General features: G+C 41.8%; 1 protein-coding gene across 8 annotated transcripts in view; it reads right to left on the reverse strand.

Moving 5' to 3' along the window:
* LOC140188694 (rho guanine nucleotide exchange factor 10-like protein) overlaps window positions 1–20452 on the reverse strand; it is a 196256-nt gene that overhangs the window by 132725 nt on the left and 43079 nt on the right. For 7 of the 8 annotated variants that reach the window (XR_011883355.1, XM_072245226.1, XM_072245221.1 and 4 more), the window contains exons 4-5: window positions 17765–18097; window positions 17354–17381 (exon numbers count right to left, since the gene is read on the reverse strand). Coding sequence is in view for 6 of the 8 variants with exons in the window: in XM_072245226.1 (XP_072101327.1) it covers window positions 17354–17381; window positions 17765–18097 (361 nt within the window). In the remaining 2 variants the exon portion in view is untranslated. Of the gene's footprint in view, window positions 1–17353; window positions 17382–17764; window positions 18098–20452 lie in introns of those variants that run through there. The other variant, XM_072245227.1, reaches the window with a different exon arrangement.

Genomic DNA, 20452 nt, shown 5'->3' on the forward strand with positions numbered 1-20452 from the left:
GATGGAGGATAAGACACCTTAGCATGATAGTGTGGCAGCACTGGAAGCCACCACATCCCCGCATTCTGACCTGCGAAGTACCACCCTCGACAACCCGGAGTAAGTAATTCTGTTTACTGGGGGTCTTCCGTCCGCCCATCCGATACACAGATGCTTTCTGGATCTGCTATTAGTTCTTCTTTTGAGACAGTAGAGGCTTATATGCACTTCTGTTTGGTACCTCAGCACAAGCAGCTGAATTGCTTGCTCTAACCCATGCTTGCACATCAGCAACAGGCAAGTCTGCTAGCACTTATACTGATTCTCGATATGCTTTTGGAGTGACACATGATTTTGGCAATCAGGTAATCTCAATTAATTATTAATTTACTCCAAGCTATTCCACTCCCCCAGATGGACGTGCAGTATGTCCCAAGGGATCCCTGCATACCCCCACTAAGCTGGCACGTGGGCAGGGTCATACAGGAAAAGGAGGGAATCAGTCGTGCGTGCACACAACAGTGGTTTGCCCCAGGAATACTGGCAGCCACTCAGTGAACGTGTGGAAACTGCATGATTTGTTTGCGAAACAATTGATGTAAAACACCAGCAAAGATCAATCATTTACCAATATTCAAGGGACCCTTTAACAGCTTGCAAATTGGTTCTATGCAAATACTTGCACAAAACCGATACAGGTATATCCTGTGAGTCAACTGGGGTGATATACTGCGTCCGGTGCTCCCAATGTGGCCTTTTATATATTGGTGAGACCCGACGCAGACTGGGAGACCGCTTTGCTGAACATCTACGCTCTGTCCGCCAGAGAAAGCAGGATCTCCCAGTGGCCACACATTTTAATTCCGTATCCCATTCCCATTCTGACATGTCTATCCACGGCCTCCTCTACTGTAAAGATGAAGCCACACTCAGGTTGGAGGAACAACACCTTATATTCCGTCTGGGTAGCCTCCAGCCTGATGGCATGAACATCGACTTCTCTAACTTCCGCTAGGCCCCACCTCCCCCTCGTACCCCATCTGTTACTTATTTTTATGCACACATTCTTTCTCTCACTCCCCTTTTTCTCCCTCTGTCCCTCTGAATATACCTCTTGCCCATCCTCTGGGTCCTCCCCCCCCCCGTCTTTCTTCCCGGACCTCCTGTCCCATGATCCTCTCGTATCCCTTTTGCCTATCACCTGTCCAGCTCTTGGCTCCATCCCTCCCCCTCCTGTCTTCTCCTATCATTTTGGATCTCCCCCTCCCCCTCCAACTTTCAAATCCCTTACTCACTCTTCCTTCAGTTAGTCCTGACGAAGGGTCTCGGCCTGAAACGTCGACTGCACCTCTTCCTACAGATGCTGCCTGGCCTGCTGCGTTCACCAGCAACTTTGATGTGTGTTACAGGTATATGCTGGTGATTGTAGTTACGTTTTCTACCTGGGCCAAAGTGTTTGCTGTGAAGAAGGATGACACTGGCACTGTAGTAAAGTGGCTCAAGAGAAATACAATCCCAAGGTTTGGAGTCCCCACTAATATGAACAGTGGCAGGGGAACTCATCTCATAGCTCAAATCACTGAGGGGCTTAGCCAGGCATAGGTATTCAACTGACAACTGTATATTCTGTATCAACCCCAATCACCTGGATTGGTAGACACATGAATGGAATACAAAAACCACATTTGCAAAAGTTTGCCAAGAATCAGGATTAAAGTGGCCTGCCGTGTGACCATTGACCCCTGCACAGGCCAGCCTTATCTGTATGGATGAAAATACCTTACAATATGCCCAAGTTGTCTGTGGAGCTGCACAGGCAAACCATGCTAAGATTGTGCAGGCATTGCCCAGGCTAGAGGAAAGCAAAACTCACTCCTTCACACCAGAACATGATATGCTTATTAAATCACTCAATAAAATATACTTTTTCTCTTAGATGGAAAGGTCCGTATCAAGTCCTACTGACCACAAGAATGGCGTTGGAAGTGGCAGGAAAACCCGAGTGGATTCACGGAAAATGGTGCAAATTAGGAGTGGCTCCTGCGATGCCAGCGGCGCCTGAGGAAGACGCAACGATCAAGAGGAAGAAAAAGAAGTCAAGCACTGAAAGTGAATAACAAATAAACATTTTAAACTGATAATCTGATGAGGCGAGGCCACAGAAGTTATATGGTAGTCGGCCTGCTACCTTATATTTGAACACACCGACAGAACATAAACATGCCACTCTGACTCGCCAGCAAAGGAACTTGGAACATATAAAAGAAGTATATGCCCACCCGCATTTACAGAACCTGTAATGGCAATTTGCTAATTATATAGCCTACCATGCTAATTTAACTAAGCATTATGTTTGTGGGCACGTGGCCAAGTGGTTAAGGCATTCGACTAGTGATCTGAAGGTTGTGAGTTCGAGCCCCAGCCGAGACACCGCGTTGTGTCCTTGAGCAAGGCACTTAACCACACAGTGCTCTGCAACGACACTAGTGCCATGCTGTATCAGCCTTGCCCTTCCCTTGGACAACATCAGTGGAGATGGGAGACTTGCAGCATAGCATGGGCAACTGCCGGTCTTCCATACAACCTTGCCCAGGCCTGTGCCCTGGAGAGTGAAGACTTTCCAGGTGCAGATCCATGGTCTCGCAAGACTAACGGATGCCTTAAATGTTTGTATGACCATTCCTCACTCATCACAACGTCTACTGTGCATAAGCCCACTGCCTCTGACACAGGAGCCTTCATTACGTATGTTGGTTGGGTTTCAATCTTATAATATTTCTACTAACAGTTTGGCTCAGACTTGTTTGAATGCTGTAAAGTATCTTGCTTTGAGCAGCTCTAAGTGATGGGGAAATGCCACCACCAATTTTACAAGGCAATGTTTTTACTGTTTCCAAGCACGGGCCCCAGCTAATAGCTCCAACACCACAACAGTGCCAAGGGAAGTGTATGTGAAGGCCCCTGTTGCCACAGCTCCTGCCTGTTTGTGCTCCGGACCAAGGTCCAAGGGAAATTGGTTGCGATTTTCCCCATGTTCTCCCGACACAGTGGCCCGATCAATCTGAAAATACGAACAACAGGATGTATTGGACCCTAATGCCCATATTACAGATAATGTTAATTTAGAATTATGAAGTCTAGCTAATGAAACTATAGAAAGATTATCCGTTATGAATCAGGAAATGCAAAATCTTCAAATAGTTGCTTTGCAAAATAGGATGGCCCTGGATAAGGATGGTCCCACAGTCTGAGAAGATTCCAGGAGGCAGCGTGCGCAAACCTTTTTACAGGCAGGCTGAAGCCAATGTTTGGTTCCACTTCACCAATTAAAGCAATGAGGAAGATTGAATCATCGAAGTGAGTGCTGAGGGTGAGCACCAGCTGCCTGTGTTCTGATTAGTTGCTCTGTACCGGGAAGGGGGTGGGGTGGGGGGAGGAGAGAGAGCTGCTGCTGCAGCTAGGCCCCGAGAGTATTGTCCAGGTTTGGATCTGAACTTGGGCTCTAACACTATTTTTCAGTCTTATATATTTTATATTCTGTGTATTTTATTTTCCTGATCTTTGCAGTTTTTTTGTGGGGGAGGGGCATCTGGAGGCTGCTGTGCCTATTCCAGTTTTGCTCGTTTTTCATGCAGGAGGGATTTGGGGATCGATGTGCCTGATTCATTTTGCTCAGTTTTTGGTGCGGGAGGGGGGATTTGGGAGTTGACGATTGTGCTGACTTTCTTTTCTTTTTCTTTCTTGGTTTCAGGGTTACCCAGAGAATTGCAAAATTTCAGAGTTGTAAACTTTAACAAAAATAAACCTTTGAACTATGACTTAACAAAAGAAGGTAGGGTTTGTGCTCTAGTTGGAAAAGAATATTGCACATATACCAGATGCTTCAAAAATATGACTCAACTACGAGGTGAAATACAAAAGGCTAAATTCTCAAGTTGATCTTGAGGGTTGGGATTTCTTTAGCTGGATTAAATCAGTACTTGGGGAAGGCTTGTTTGCCTGGTTACAACCCCTCTTTTATGGACTTATTGCCCTGACTTGCTTGGCAGTAGTTATTTGCTGCATCTTGCAACTGTTTATTCATCTGATATATACCCCTTCCCCATTAAAGACAAGAGACTGTTGCTTTACTTTATGCAAAGTCCCCGAACATGGAAAACAGTGAGGGAGAGGATAGTTATGAAAAAAAATGATTAAAAATGCAATTACTACCCCCAGGATATGAGGCCCCTTTTGCAGACACCAATCTATAGAGTTGATCTTATAATCAAAAAAGAGGGAATTGTGGACGAAAATTTCGAATATAGGGTTAAGAGCTTCAGTCTATTGCTAAAGCTTGGTGTCCTTGAGAACATCTTGTTTTTGTAATTACAGCTCCTCATCTACATAACTAATATTATAGCTTTGGCCAAAATCCCTCGTTAAAGCAATAACACAGCTACACAAATGGTAGACGGATGAACCAAAAATCAACTGTCTTGTTAATGGGGGATGGAATTTGCTCACTTGTCTGCTAGTACATATAAGCACAAACTTTTCCATTGTACCTCAGAGTTCCACTTGTGAGCTCTCCACGATATCATGCTAAAATAAAAGATTTGCCACGTGTAGTCTGGTATCGGAACCAGGTTTATTATCACTGGCACGTGTTGTGAAATTTTTTAAACTTAGCAGCAATACAATGCAATACATGATAATACAGAAAATAAAGTAAATCAATTATAGTAAATATAAACATGTATATTAAATAGTTAGATTAAAAATAGTGCAAAACAGAAATAATATTACAACTGTGAAATGGTGTTCATAGGTTCAAAGTCCATTTAAGAATCGGATGGCAAAGGGGAAGAAGCTGTTCCTGAATCGCTGAGTGTGTGCCTTCAGGCTTCTGTACCTCCTTCCTGATGGTAACAATGAGGAGAGGGCATGCCCTGGGTGATGGGCGTTCTTAATAATGGACGTCACCTTTCAGAGGTATCACTCCTTGAAAATGCCTTGGATTCTATGGAGGCTAGTACCCAAGATGGAACTGACTAATTTTACAACTTTCTGCAGCTTCTTTCGATCCTGTGCAGTAGCTCCCCCTCCCCCCCCATACCAAACAGTGACGCAACTTGTCAGAAAGCTCTCCACAGAACATCTATGGTAGTTTTCAAATGTTTTTGGTGACAAACCAAATCTCTTCAAACTCCTAATGAAATATAGCCACTGTCTTGCCTTTTTTATAACAGCTTGATAATGTTGGGACCATTGAGACCTTGACACCCAGGAACATGAAATTGCTCACTTTCTCTATTTCTGCTCCCTCTAGGAGGATCAGTTTGTCCCTTGTCTTACGCTTCCTGAAGTCGAGCCTTATTTTAAAGATTCTCCGGCAGCAACACTATAAGTTTCAAGTGAGCAGCAAGTCAGACACCTAATTATGAATTCCAACACAGCCTGAATTTCATGAAGGAACTTAGCACCTGTCAGGCAAAGGCAATACAATGTTAGGCACGAGTTAGCAAAGTTGGCTTTTATCAGTAATTCCAGGTTTGCATTCCTCTGCATTCCAGAATATGTTATGTCTTGCCCAGCCATTGTTAGTTAAGGAATGAAAGACAATCCATAAAATTTCCTTTCAGCCATGTACAAAACACTTTAAAAGTTTAAAAAAGCAATAGTTAAAAGGTATGAGACACCAAAATAATTTCCACTCCTCTCGCTATACCTAGGAAAAGGGTCAAAGGTTAAGCCATCAAGTGACCCTAGACCCCACACAAAACTACGTCCACTTTTACAGGGCCAGATATGTTGTCACAGGAGGTGGAATGGAGATTAAAATGGATCTCCTGATATCCCAGACTGCTAATAACGAGGAGCAAGAGGCTGTGCATGAGGCAAAGAAGTAGGACGAACAGCACTTCAGCAGGTCTACAGAAACTTTGTCAGTTTCCTCAGGAAAGGTTAAATAAATTTCAGAGGACATACTTGTCAAGTCTGAAGATGCCTGTGCGGAGAACAGAAGAATGTGCTGCATCACAGATGCTTCTGACTGGGCCAATCGATATGGAAGAGAAAGAGTGTCACCAGCAGAAGGAGTGTTGGGTAGAGAGATGCACAAGACCAGCTGTGGGGTCAGAACACCGAATCTGCTGGAAGAAGTTTTCTCCAGAACTTCTGGAGTCTGGGAGTATTGTGGCAGGTGGTATCAGATGTCTGCAGCCTCCCTAATATCCTGCTTCCTATTGGTCCTGTTGCCAGACATTACTACTGGTTAATGAACCACCTGCTCTGACTCTGGTCCCTGCCCACATGCTGCAGAGAGGAAACTGCAGCAAGTTGCACATAAATAAAGAAGCCTTTAATAGATGGTGCTGGGTAGAAGTGTAAGTGCCCCCACAATAGCAATAGCCAGAATGAACAAACATTTGCACCTTTAACCTGTTTCCCCACACTGTAAATCAAATTAAAAAACCCTTGATCAATCATCAGTCTACAACTGCACAAGTTTTCATACAACGATGTTCATGATTATGACACCATTGCTGTTGGCTGGATCAAAGGTGGTGACAAAATCAGCATATAGGAGGGAGATTTTAAAATATGGCTGAGTGGTGCCACATGAACAACCTCTCACTCAATGTCAGCTAAAGCAGAGAGCTGATCACTGACCAAGGGAGAAGGAAGCTCCAGGTCCACGAGCCAGTCCTCATCAGGGGATCAGAAGAGGAGAGGTTCAGCAGCTTTAAATTGCTCAGTGGTTTCATTTCAGAGGATCCGTTTTGGGTCCAGCATGCAAGTTGCATTACAAGAAAGGCAAAGCAATGCCTCTACTTTATGAGAAGTTTGCGAAGATTCAGCATGTCAGCTAAAACACTGACATTATTGTTATTGTGTACAGTTTTTATTGATTCTACTGGGTTTCTTCGCATTTACTATGAATGCCAACAAAAAATGAATCTCAGGGTAGTATATGGCAACAGATACAGTATGTACTTTGATAATGAAATTTACTTTGAATCGAGGGAACATGACTGGGTAGATATTGGTATGTTTCCACTTGTGCGATGGTCTCGAACAAAACGGCTCAATTTCAAGATAAGAGGCTGTCTCTGAAAATCAAGGTACGTCAAAATTTCTTCTTGCAGAATGTGGCAAATCTCTAACTCTCTATCCCAGAGACCTGCGAAGTTTTTGAAGTGGAAGTACTTAAATTTTTGAAAGATTTTGGCATTAAGGCCCAAGGTAGATCAGCCCGGATCATAATCAAAGGGTGGGCAGGCTTGGCAGGACGAGTGGCCTGCACCTGCTCCTAACTTCCTGTGTTCTTGTTAGAGGGTAGCCATATAAAACTGCTATCGTATATGCACACAGCAGCAGTCCAACAGTTCTTGTCCCATTCAACACTGGAACTTGTCATAAAGACTTAATGATGTAAAAGAAGACCTGGCTGATGACAGCTCAAGGAGCTCCTAGCAACACAGGATGAGGATCTCCTGACCACCCCCTTTATCGTCTCCTGACCACCTCTTTATTGTCTTGCAAGAGAACCGCATGCATTCATTATGAGCTTTTGTTGCTGGATGTGTCTTGAGATCCCCTTATGTACTCAGTAGCTGGCAGCCCAGAACATTGGTGGTGAGCTACAGCCAGCACTCTGTGTAACCACAGATGGAACAAGCCTTTTAATGCTTCTCATCTGAAAAGCAAACCCAAGAAAGCCAAAAGCCAACATCCAGGGTACTGGAGTCCCACACAATACTGGGAAATTTAAAGAAATTCAATAGATTTGAAATAGAATGCTGGATTTAACAACAGTAACGGTGAAAGCACTGAGTGGGTGTAAAATTGTACTTAGTTTAGCAATGACTCCTTGAGAAAGAAATTTGCCAACATGGTCCAGTCTTTATGTGATTTCAGATTCCTGTATGGGCAACGCTTATCTACCCTTTGAACAGCCTCAGTGGCAAACAGAGATAGACACAAAATGCTTTCTCTTTAACTTCCTAAAATGTCCCCTCACCAGAAACATTCCCAAACATTTGGTTCGAAGCTTCATCTACAGCCTTGTTATTTGATTTGCAAGCACACTGATATCAGTAAGTCCAGTTCACCTGAAGCACTGCAAGCACAATATCCCAACCTTCCTCCAGTGTTGGGGGCAGTGCCCCATGAATTGAATCCATTTTCTTCCACATATTCAACTGTCTGATCTCACTTACCTTGTGGCAATTTGCACACAGCACAAGTAATAAACCTGAGATTCTGACTTCTGATCTTCTACCTTTTAACTTCAGACCCAAGATGAAGGGATGACAGTATCCCATTCAAAACTAAACAATAAGCTTCAAGGCTCTGGCCTCAGTATCTCCTATTGTAAATTAGATTCTGGATTTCCTCATTGGCAGAGCCCAGTCAGTTCAGACTGGCAACAGCATGTCTTCCACAGTCTCCATCAGCATAGGTGCACAAGGCTGTATACTTAGCCCCCCACTCTCCTCATTTTATACTTATGACTGTGAGGCTAAGCACAGCTCCAATGCCATATTTGATGGCTCAGGATGCCACTGTCTCTGGCCAAGTCAAAGGTGGTGACAAATCAGCATACAGGAAGGAAATGGAAAAGCTGGCTAGGTAGCACTACAACAACCACTCACTTAACATCAGCAAGACTTTGGCCCAGAGGAATGTTGTTTCGTTTGGCAGTATATACTATATGATTACAGTCGATGACAATAATCTGAACTTGATCACTGGCTCCTATTTGACTACAACAGTTGGCTCTTCTCCCTCCTCTACAGTCCTGATACGACATCCTTAACCCTAGGAACAAGCAGGCAACACAGCCTTTGGACTCATGGACCTGATTTCAGAGAGCGATAATGCTCCCTCTTACCAAACTGTCACTTCTAGATTCTTTTCCACTCCCTCGTCAATCATGATCTTATCTGAACCAAAAGGATAACTAGGTTGGTATCCCTACTCCTAATTCTGACCTAATTTACCTTGCTGGACATTTAGGTGTGTGACTACCCATGCAAACACACTGCTTGAACAAGGTATGAAGCTCAGTTCAATAGTTCACTTTATAGGCATCCGTTAGTCTCGTGAGACCATGGATTTGAGCATTGGAAGGTTTCCAGGGCGCAGGCCTGGGCAAGATTGTATGGAAGACCGGCAGCTGCCCATGCTGCAAGTCTCCCCTCTCCACGCCACTGATGTTGTCCAAGGGAAGGGCACTAGGGCCAACACAGCTTGGCGCCAGTGCCGTCGCAGAGCAATGTGTGGTCAAGTGCCTTGCTCAAGGACACAACACACTGCCTTAGCTGAGGCTCAAACTAGTGACCTTCAGATCACTAGATCGACGCCTTAACCACTTGGCCACGCACCAACACAATAGTTCACTAGCATCTACAGCATGCCTTTGTTTCATCCAGGAACATGGACCACTTGAATGATGAATCTGTATGCCAACAGTTTCAAGATAGAAAAGTAATGGAGATTGCGATTGAATTCACATTGCTTTTAGCACTGCCACTCATGCAATTCTCAAACCATGGATACTGGTTCATCTACCGGGCTTACGTTATGATAAAACTATAGTTTCTTATCAAAGCATATTTGCCACTTTTGTCTGTACGTACAAATGCTTACACATTAGCAATAAGAATTCAGAATAGCTTTGAACAATCCATTAAGTAATCAAACCTCACTAGAAGAGATTGTAATTTGGCTAATTACTTGCATTTGATGCGCCAGTTATGATCCAACCAAATGTGAAACAGGACACAGCCAAATGTTAGTGTTAAAGTGCATTAGATTACAGCTTAGAATGTAATCATAATAATTGCCTGAAATTCTGAAGTGTTTTTGAATTCAACAAGGAATCAAGGAGAAATACAAGAATGAGAGTAGCCTAGTAATGACATAATCTGAGACAGTGAAAATTTCTAAAGGCATGTCAAATGGCAAAAAAAAAATAGCAAATATAAATGTTTGGTCAAATAGAAAGAGACAGTAGTGATTTTAGGAGGGATTAAGGATATGGATGAAACATTAAACAAATACTCTCTACTCATTTTCACATTAGCAGAAAAAACACTCAGGAAGTGTGGAGAACTTTGAGGAGCACCAAACAGAGGAAAGGAAACTAGTGTTCGTAGTGTGAGGAAGTGGCCATTGTTAAGTTTATGATACAACGATACCAGAAGAAATTTTCTGAGCAATATGTCTGTCTAGGTACCATATCCGATGCGGACTTTGGTGACCATGGTTTTCCATATAGATCTATCCTTCGTTTTTTGGATGACTTCCATTTCCTCGATGTGTAGCCACCTGGCTATGCCTTTGATGTACATAAGCCGAGGTCTTCCTCTAGGTTTGCTCCCCTCAATCCTTCCAGAGAGTATGAGTTTTTCTAGTTCATCTTTCCGCATGATGTGTCCCAGGAATCTGAGTTGTCTTTCTCTTATTGTTGGTATGAGTGATCGAACTGCTTGGGCTCCTCTGAGAACTTCTGAGCAATATGGCTTCATAAGTTGTTATTTCATCCCTGGTCGTAAAGCCTCACCTACCTTACAAGATCAGTGCAGGAGCCATTCATCTGTTTTTCTATCTGCATTGTATTCTGTGCTGCGCGTTTATTGTGATAGCTGATCACGTGGGTGGGGGGGGGCGTGGTAAAATCGAAGGGTTTATTTACATATTACTGCTTCGTTCTGGGCAGTTTAGAGCTGGGGACCACTGGGTGTCATCTTTTGTTGACTGCATAATTATATTGGAAATTACCTAACTCTACTTAACTTTGCTAAGGTCCACTTAAGTACTGTACATTTAATATCACTAATTTTAGTTGGATAACTCAAGATTGTATGCTTTGCTAATAAAAGATCAAATACACTTCAATTTTTTTGAACATTAAGATGATGGATGAGAGGGGGCGTCAAACAGGATAACTCCCTGTGCTTGGGCTCCAGCAGCAGCATTGGTTTCTTCCAGTTCCCGCAGCAATCAGCAAAGAAGAGCAGTTATTCCTGATATCTGGATATTAATCAACATCACTAATCAGATTATCTGGCTGTTACTACTTTCTAGCACTGATCTCATTCTTATAGAATTAAACATTGAGGGATCACAGTCTCAGAACAACTGAAGATTGCAAAAAGGAGAAACAAGTCAACACACATTATTGGAAATTTTTGGAATTCCCTGCTACAGATGACTGTAGTGTTCAAATATTTGGTTCCAAAATGAGATCAACAGACATTTTGGATAGCCAGGAAACAGAGATATTAAGATGAGTCATGATCACCAAATTGTAGTACAGGCTCAGAAAGCCAATGGCCTGCACCTACTTTATGCTCTTCAATGAAAACACAAAATAATCTGCAGATGCTGGGATCAAAGCAACACTCACAACACGCTGGAGGAACTCAGCAGGTCGGGCAGCATCCGTGGAAACGATGAGTCGACGTTTCAGGCCGGAACTCTTCGTGAGGACTTACTCAGTCCTGACTAAGTGTTCCGGCCAGAAACGTCGACTCATCGCTTCCACTGATGCTGCCCAACCTGCTGAGTTCCTCCGGCGTGTTGTGAGTGTTGCTCTTCAATGTACCTGGACCTTAATAAGCAATAATTTATGCTACTATACACCTTAATCCGTTGCAAACAAGTGAATAAACATGGCCATTTCTGAAAAGTAAAAAGAACACTCAACTTCAAATTGGGTATGAATGAAAATGCTGAGAGATTTTCAATTTGGGCTCAGCAGATGCAGCTACCCATTTCAAAGCAGTTAATTGCAGGTCTCACAAGTTTTATAAGAATAGAGAATGACCATAAGGCCGTAAGATACAGGGGCAGAAGTATGCCATTCGGCTCATTGAGTCCGTTTCACTATTCCATCGTGACTGGCCTGTTTTCCCCCTCAACTCCATTTTCCTTCCTTTTCTCTGTAACCTTTGACACCCTTACTCATTAAGAAGCCTATCAACCTCTGCTTTAAATATACCTAACGACTTGGCCTCCACAGCCATCCCTAGCAATGAATTCAACAAATTTACCATCCACTGGCCACAGAAATTCATCTTCATCTCTGCTCTAAAGAGATGTCCTTCTATTCTGAGGCTGTGCCCTCAGATCCAAGACTCTCCCACTACTTGAAACATCCTCTCCACGTCCACTCTATCGGGGCCTTTCAATATTCTGTAGGTTTCAATGAAATCGCGCACTCCTTCCCCTTTCTTAAATTTCAGTGAGTATAGGACCAGAGCCATAAAACTGCTCCTCGTACATTAACCCTTTCATCCTTGGGATAATTTTTCTTATGCTGGAAATACTCAGCCGCTGAGGCAGACACTGTAGAGAGAAAAATAGTTACCAGATCAGGTTGATGAGTTCTGATGAAAAGATCATTAGACTAAAGAATTAAATGCTTCCCTCTCTACATTGGCTTTCTGACCTGTGTAACCCTCTCGCTGGTGCTCATACACCAGCTTGGCTCGTTAACTAACTCTGCGAACAGCCACATGACTCAGCGGTGAGAACGCCACCTTTCACAGGCAATCTACATCTAGGATCAGTATGATTTGGGGCTCAACCAAACGGGAACGTGGGGATGATCTGATTAAAGGAACTTTGCTTTGAATGAACACTGTGTAAATACTGCCCATACACAGCTTCTGGTAGCCCAGAAACAACAGATTATACACCAACATAAAATTATAAAGAAAACATATTTACCTAATTTACAATTACAGAAAAAAGAAAAAACTGAAAGGGCCCATTATACTTAAAACAGTCCAATGTGCACATAAACATTGGAGCTCATTTCTGGATTAGTCAGGGATGTATCTCTTTACTCACATGCAGGACCCACAGTCTGCGTGAAAGCAGCCACCACAGCCCAAATTTCCCTCAAAGACCATCTCAAACGAACCGGCTATCTCAGGCGTATTGGCCCTTCCTCAGAGCACTTATCTCCACAAAGTACTTTTTGCAACAGGGACCCTTTTTCAAACAGAATTCTGCAGCATTTTCCCTTTTGCCCAGCTCTCCCAAATCTTCCACTGGGCAGGAAGCTACGATTGGCTGATACAATATTCTTAAGTTGAACATGGCTCCTTATCTATAGCCAAAGCCAAAACACTCTTACCAGTAGGACACACTGCTTTTACAGAAAACTGCTAAAGAAAGCTAATGGCATGCTGGCCTTCATAACAAGGGGAATTGAGTATAAGAGCAAAGAGGTCCTTCTGCAGCTGTACAGGGCCCTGGTGAGACCACACCTGGAGTACTGTGTGCAGTTTTGGTCTCCAAGTTTGAGGAAGGACATTCTTGCTATTGAGGAAGTGCAGCATAGGTTCACAAGGTTAATTCCTGGGATGGCGGGACTGTCATATGTCAAAAGATTGGAGCAACTGGGCTTGTATACTCTGGAATTTAGAAGGCTCAGAGGGGATCTTATTGAAACATATAAGATTATTAAGGGATTGGACACGCTGGAGGCAGGAAGCATGTTCCCACTGATGGGGGAGTCTAAAACCAGAGGCCACAGTTTAAGAATAAGGGGTAGGCCATTTAGAACGGAGCTGAGGAAAAACTTTTTCACCCAGAGAGTGGTGGATATATGGAATGCTCTGCCCCAGAAGGCTGTGGAGGCCAAGTCTCTGGATGCTTTTGAGAAAGAGATGGATAGAGCTCTTAAAGACAGCAGAATCAAAGGTTATGGGGATAAGGCAGGAAATGGATACTGATTGTGGATGATCAGCCATGATCACAGTGAATGGCGGTGCTGGCTCGAAGGGCCGAATGGCCTACTCCTGCACCTATTGTCTATTGTCTATTATCTAAAATATCTCACAGCATAGAAGTCTTAACCAGGGCATTACACCTGCAAAGCTCTTCCAGCATTTTCTGTCTGAAACTTTAAACAGAAAGTTTAAGTGGTTCTAAACTTTAATTTCAAACAGTAGAGTAGCTTCCCATCTAAATTGCCCTGCGTCTATGTACTAATGCTCAAGTTAACAGACTGGGGAAACCCCATTAACTGCCAAATGGAAATATTATTGTTTAATTAGCGATTTAATCTGGAGAATTTTTAATTGCTCCATTAAGTGCCTACCAACTACTTCCTGACTCAAAGGTTTAACGAATTCACATTTTGACAAATTCACAATTATCCTTTTGTTATTCAACTGGTACTCAGTAACACTTGGTAGGGAACGAGTTTCAACCACCTCTGATGCAGTACAGAGAGTTAATAATCCATGAGAGGTCAAACCCCAATCAACAAAGATCAAATGTTGCAACCCAAGAGAGAGCCAAACCCAACAAGGTAATAGATGAAAAACCACTGTGTTTGAGAGACATTCTAATCATGAAGTTTTGAACATTACAGGTAACCCATGCATTACTACTGCTTGCGCAACAGAAATTTGTTCATACAGAAATCGCAAAATAACATCCAAAAATTTAAGATACAGAGTAAAATTTATTCCCACCTAATGTATGTAAAAATGTAAATAAAAACATTTTTCAAAATCTTCAACTCTCATTTCTTGACATGGGCATAAAAATAGAAGAGTCTGGAAGTGCTCAGATTAGGTAGAAGCTTCAAACTGAAGCAATTTGATTTGTACAAATAACCAAAACATTCTGCAATTTAATATTTCAGTGCTTCAATTGCTTTAAGATACCAAGATTAAAAAAAATTCAGCCATGTCTTACTTAGTCATAAGATTTTTTTTCTTAGAAAAGAACGTTCATGCTAAAAATCTTATAACTAATTATTTGGTTTGAAAGAGCAGTTACCATTTCCAAGTTGGAAAATACATTAGCTAACTTGCACATAGAAAAGGCTCCCAGAAAGCTGGTGAACGATCAGGTCACCTGTCTTGGAGAAGTTTACTAAAGCAGGACAAATAAAAAAATTTCTTATATCAGGAAAGGGATTTTTTAAATTGTATTTTCCCTTCTAACTTGGGATGTAAGCTGAATGGCCACATTCTAGGCTGACCCTCAAAGCAATCCTGTTAGTCCCTTCTGCCTCCTTATTTTCCCGAGCAGGGTCACAGGAAAGCAGTAACCACCATCAAGGACCTCCACCATCCAGGCAATGTTCTCTTCTCACTGTTGCCATCAGGAATGTGGTACAGGAGCCCCAGGACGCACACCACCAACTTCAGGAACAGTTGTTGGTCCTCAACTATCTGGCTCTTGAAGCAGAGAGGATTACTTCACTTACCCTATTACTGAACTGGTCCGGCAACCTATGGACTGACTCTACATCCCATTTTCTCAATATTTATAATGTATTTATTATTATTTCCTTCTTTTTGCTTTCTATTTGTATTTGCACAGTTGGTTGCTTTTTGTCACATTGGTTGCTTGTCCATCCTGTTGGATACAGTCTTTCATTGAATCTATTGTGTTTCTTGTATTTATTGTGAATGCCCACAAGAAAATGAAATTCATAGGTGCATATGATGGCACATACGCACTTTGATAATAAATTTACTTTGAACTTTGAATTAATTATTCTCTTTCCCACGGTCATCAACTCTCCCGACTTTTTAAATCTGATTAAGCAACTTAAATATTGGCTTAATGTCACATACTAAAGGTCCACAGCAAACTCTCAGAGTAGGCTTTCCTCAATGCCCTGAAGTGATTACATATCTGTGCATTGTGAGGCATGAACCTACAATCTGATTCTCTGGCAAGGAATGATATAAACTGAGCCAAAATGACATTTAGTTTCAACTCCCTCCAGAAGGACTAAATGAAAAATAATAACCCCAAACAAACAGATTCCTTTCTCCTCAGGAGAATGTGTTCTAAATCAGTTCCTTTAAATACTTCTTTGCTTCCAAAAAAGACATCTGGAGGGCATCTGAGCAGTAATTTACAAGATAAATTACCCCAAATGAACTGATTGAAGCTCTCAAGATTGATCAACATGTTTTCAGCTAAATTATTCCTGAAGATAAAGCATTCAACTTACATTAAGAACAAGTCTGGTAAGATTTTTTTTTAAAAGCTAAAAAAAAATCTAGATATTATCAAGGAAAGAATAAGATGTAAACAAACCACTTCAGAAATGTTAACACACATTGCTAGGGAGTGCTGAGAAGGGGAAAAAGTGATGAGAAGTTATGTGGGGAACAGCTGATTAATGAAAAGATCGATGAACTTTCTGCACTTAATTTTCTACTGGTCCTCCTGATAATGTCTATTTCTCCATTACACTTTGCTCCAGAAGGGCATTCCCTAAGTTCTGGTACCTCCCCTAATGGCCATTACTCATTTTCATTCAAAGTTCAAAGTATAAATGTATAAGTTATACAACCTTGAGATTCATCTGCTTACAGGAGCTGCAAAACAAGAAACCCGAAAGGACATAGGGAAAAAAAGGACCAACAACCAACGCGCAGAGAGGAAAATAACAAATCATGCAACCAATACAAGCAAGCAACAGTATTCTTAACAGTACGTGTAAATAAAGTAATTAACTTCAACATAATAGCAGCAAAGATTAAAGGACAAACACATTCAATAAAATACTCGTTGCAAGTGAGAGGATTAGAGCAACGCCTTTTTCTGTCATTATATTTATTATGCAATTCTGAACCACATTAAGAACAGTTAGCACTCGATTTACCAAATGAGATGCAATTTTCAAATTATGCCTGCCTGCCTTTATTCCTAATGTTCCCTGGATGAAGCGAAGACAATTCTCCTGGTTTGTCCTCATGCTTATTTTGCTGAAATGTTTGTTTATTTCAAACAATATTTGATACTGCTTGTTGACAAGCCTCTTCAGAACTGGGAACCCTTTTCCCTGCTCCTTATGAAGAAATAATAATCTTGCCCCAATTTCACAACTTCAGGCAAGTTTAGATCTCACTTTATAGAAGTTGAACAATATCAAATGGAACATCTTCAAGTGCACAATACAAAATTCTATCTTCTCATCCTACATTCTTAAATATGACGTACAGATGACAACCACGTTGCAGCTGTTCAAGTTACAGAAGTTCACCCTTACAGAACTCAACCACAACCCAAAAGTTTGTGATACGGAATAAAATTTGTTCTCAGAGATTGTGTGAGAAAAATAATGTTATTAAATGAAGTTTTTTTTAAGTCAATACTCATTTCTTGATGCATGTACAGATGATGCGACTTCACGTAACAGAAACCTCATAATGGACTGTTTCCTTGTTTTAAGTGAAAGCAGTTTTATTTTTCAAGCAATCACACCTAATATTCATAGATCTGCTTAAATTTAATTAACAAACCATCCTAGAACTTTGTTGGCTGATGATTCTTGATTAATATTTCAAACAATTATACTATTGGAGACTGGAAAATTTAGAAGAGTGGAACTCACCTAGGCACCGGGGCAGTGGTAGCAGAGTCTGAAAGAAAATTGAGAGAAGTTACTGACTGCTATTAGTACAATTTTCATAAAATTTTTCTTTATACTTGCTAATCAAAGCATTCATCTTGATCTGCAGAGCCAGCGTAATTTGGTAATCAACCCATAGATGTTAAACCTTTGGACAGCGAGCTCATTCACTTTACATTCCATGCATTGTTACTGATTCGTAGATTGGAACAAGAAACTGATCTATCATTTCCCCTTATGCAAATCTTCCTTCAATTGAAGGCAGCTAACTAAGGCAGGCATTAGTTTAAATTTGGTTCCTTCCTGGTGTGCACAACTCAGTTAACCATGAAGAAAGATATTCTGTAACTCAGTTATTGTGAGAATGAAATGGTTCTTTCTTGCTTTTCTTACCCGTGTTAATAGAGTGTGCAACCGAATCTATAGGAGACATGACAGAATTCAGGTGAGACGCAGAGCCCACAGAGTCCTCTGCAGCAGAAAATACGGAAGGCTGGCTTGTGTTTACTAGAGTGGCATCCTGTACAAATTGGGTTGACTTTGTTTCATCAGGTATCATTGTAGGAGGCAGAACATCAGCAGACTGATTACCACCGAGCTTTTTTGGTGAGTTGAGCTGGGGCCTGTTTTCGATACTGTCATCATCTTCACATAGACTATCAAAGTCAAATTCTTCACCGTATTCTTCATCTGAAGATGACTCCAACTCGTCAATCAGATGGCTACCTATCGGCACAAAAAGTAGAGCAAAGTCACATCATTTATCCTAACAAAACTATAATGGTCAAGTCTGACCAAAACTGCTAAGAGGCTTGCAACATTTCATCTGAAATCCAGGAAGGCATTTATGTATCAGCTTGTACTTTGAAAAGCAACATTGCAATTAGCACTTTGAGTCAAATCAAGTGAAGATGATTGTCATCTAACTGCATACGTGTATATAATGTATATAGAAACAAGACAACATTTCTTCAAACCAAAGTATAAAGCACATTACACACAGAACACACAAGAACTTATGAAGGCAAGGATAAAATCTACAGATAAATCACACATAAATAAATAATAAACTAAAGTGGATTAATATTATATATTGTAGGTATGGAACAGATTAACCAGTGACACTTTGAATATGATGCAGCCAGAAGTTCAGAAGCTTAATGGCCTGGGGGACGAAACCGTTTCCCATCCTGACCATTCTCGTCTTTATGCATCGGAGTCTCCTGCCTGACGGCAGAAAGTCAAAGTGGATTCCGGATGGATGGGAGGGATCCTTAGTATTATTAACCCTGCGTATGCAGTGTTCCTGGTAAATGACCCCAATGGATAGTAAGTAAGATGATCTTCTCAGCTGTTGTAGGGACATCAGGCCCGATGTTTGACTCCTGCCATACCGGATGCAACTTGTCAGGACACTCTCAATGGTGCTCCTGTAAAACAGAGTTAAGATGAAGGGGCGGGAGCCTCGCTTGCCTCAATCTTCTTCGGAAGTGGAGACACAGCTGTGCCTTCCTGCTCAGTGAGATGATATTATAAGGACTAAGTGAACTCATCCGTGATATGAACTCCCTGCAACTTGGTGCACTTAACTCTCTCTACAGAGCACCCATGTACTCACAGAGGGGAATGGTCTGTCTGCACCTTCCTGAAGTCCACAATGATTTCCTTTGTCTTCTCCACATTCAGGCTTAGGTTGTTTACTCACACCAATCCAGCAGCCACTCCACTTCCTCTCTATACTCTGCCTCGTCATCATTCCTGATAAGGCCAACCACTGTTGTGTCATCTGCAAACTTGATGACAGGGTTTGAGCTGGATCCTGCAACATCGTCATGTGTCAGCAGTGTGAACAGCAGCGGGCTGAGCACACAGCTTTGGGGAGCGCCTGCTCTCAGCGTAATGTGGCGAGAGATATTGCTGCCCACACGGACTGACTGTGGCCTTACTGTTAAGAAGTCCAGTATCCAATTACAGAGGGAGGTGTCAAGACCCAGGCAGGACAGTTTCCCCACGAGTTTCTAGGGTATGATGGTGTTGAATGCCCAACTGAAGTCTATAAACAGCAGTCTGGCATACAAGACCCCATTTTCCTGATGGGACAGGACAGAGTGGAGAGCAGAAGCTATTGCATCATCACTGTATCGATTTGAGTGATAAACGAACTGGAAGGAGTCCAGTGCAGCTGAGAGAAAAGCTTTAATGTGCTCCATGACCAGCCGCTCAAAGCATTTCATAATGGTTGATATTAATGCCATTGTTAATCTCCAAGATGCATGTATCACTCTCTCCCCCACCCTCTCTCCCTCCCTTTTTCTCTAGGATCATACTTATGAATGCAGTCATTGTCCCCTTGAATATATGCTACTTAGGTTACGGAAATTTGTTGTTACAGAATTTGCAAATCACCATCCAAGAGTTTGAGATACAGAATGAAATTTGGTCGTATGGGATTTATGCGGGTAAAAAAAAGTAAATAAATCAACACAAAATTTATTTTCTTCGCCCAATTCATATAACTTGATGCATGCGGAGATGGCATGGCTTCCCGTTAAAGAAAAACCGCCATACACCTGGTTTCTAGGGGTGCAACTCTCCCTCTCCTGTTACGAGGTGGTCATCTTTTCTTCAATTACTGAGTGTCATCATGGGGTAGTCAAGATTCTCTGTGCCCTCTCCTTGCCCAAATTTTTCTCACCTAACATCTGAAAGCTGTGCAATTCCTTCATTGTTTCTTATAACGGGGAACTCCCACTTTTGGACACCTCATTCTTTAAAGCTTGATGATATTACTCACTTCACCCTCAGATACTCATGAAACAAAACATTTTACTGACAAAGAAACTGCATGTCTGTCACGACACTAGTGATTCAGCATCTTGTATTGTAGCAGTATACAACAGGGTATGAATTGCTTCCCCAACGAAATATAAAAGGCCTAAAAAAAATTAGGTAATTAAGTTCAGAACAATTACTGTGCAACTTAATCTGCATTCATTCCCTTGAATGATAATTGTAGATGTTTGGGTGAAATTAAATATGAAGATAATCAGACGCTCTTCTTGCCTATAACCAGCCGTGAAG

This window comes from Mobula birostris, chromosome 27 (genome assembly GCF_030028105.1).
Source record: "Mobula birostris isolate sMobBir1 chromosome 27, sMobBir1.hap1, whole genome shotgun sequence".
Classification (NCBI taxonomy): Eukaryota; Metazoa; Chordata; class Chondrichthyes; order Myliobatiformes; family Myliobatidae; genus Mobula; species Mobula birostris.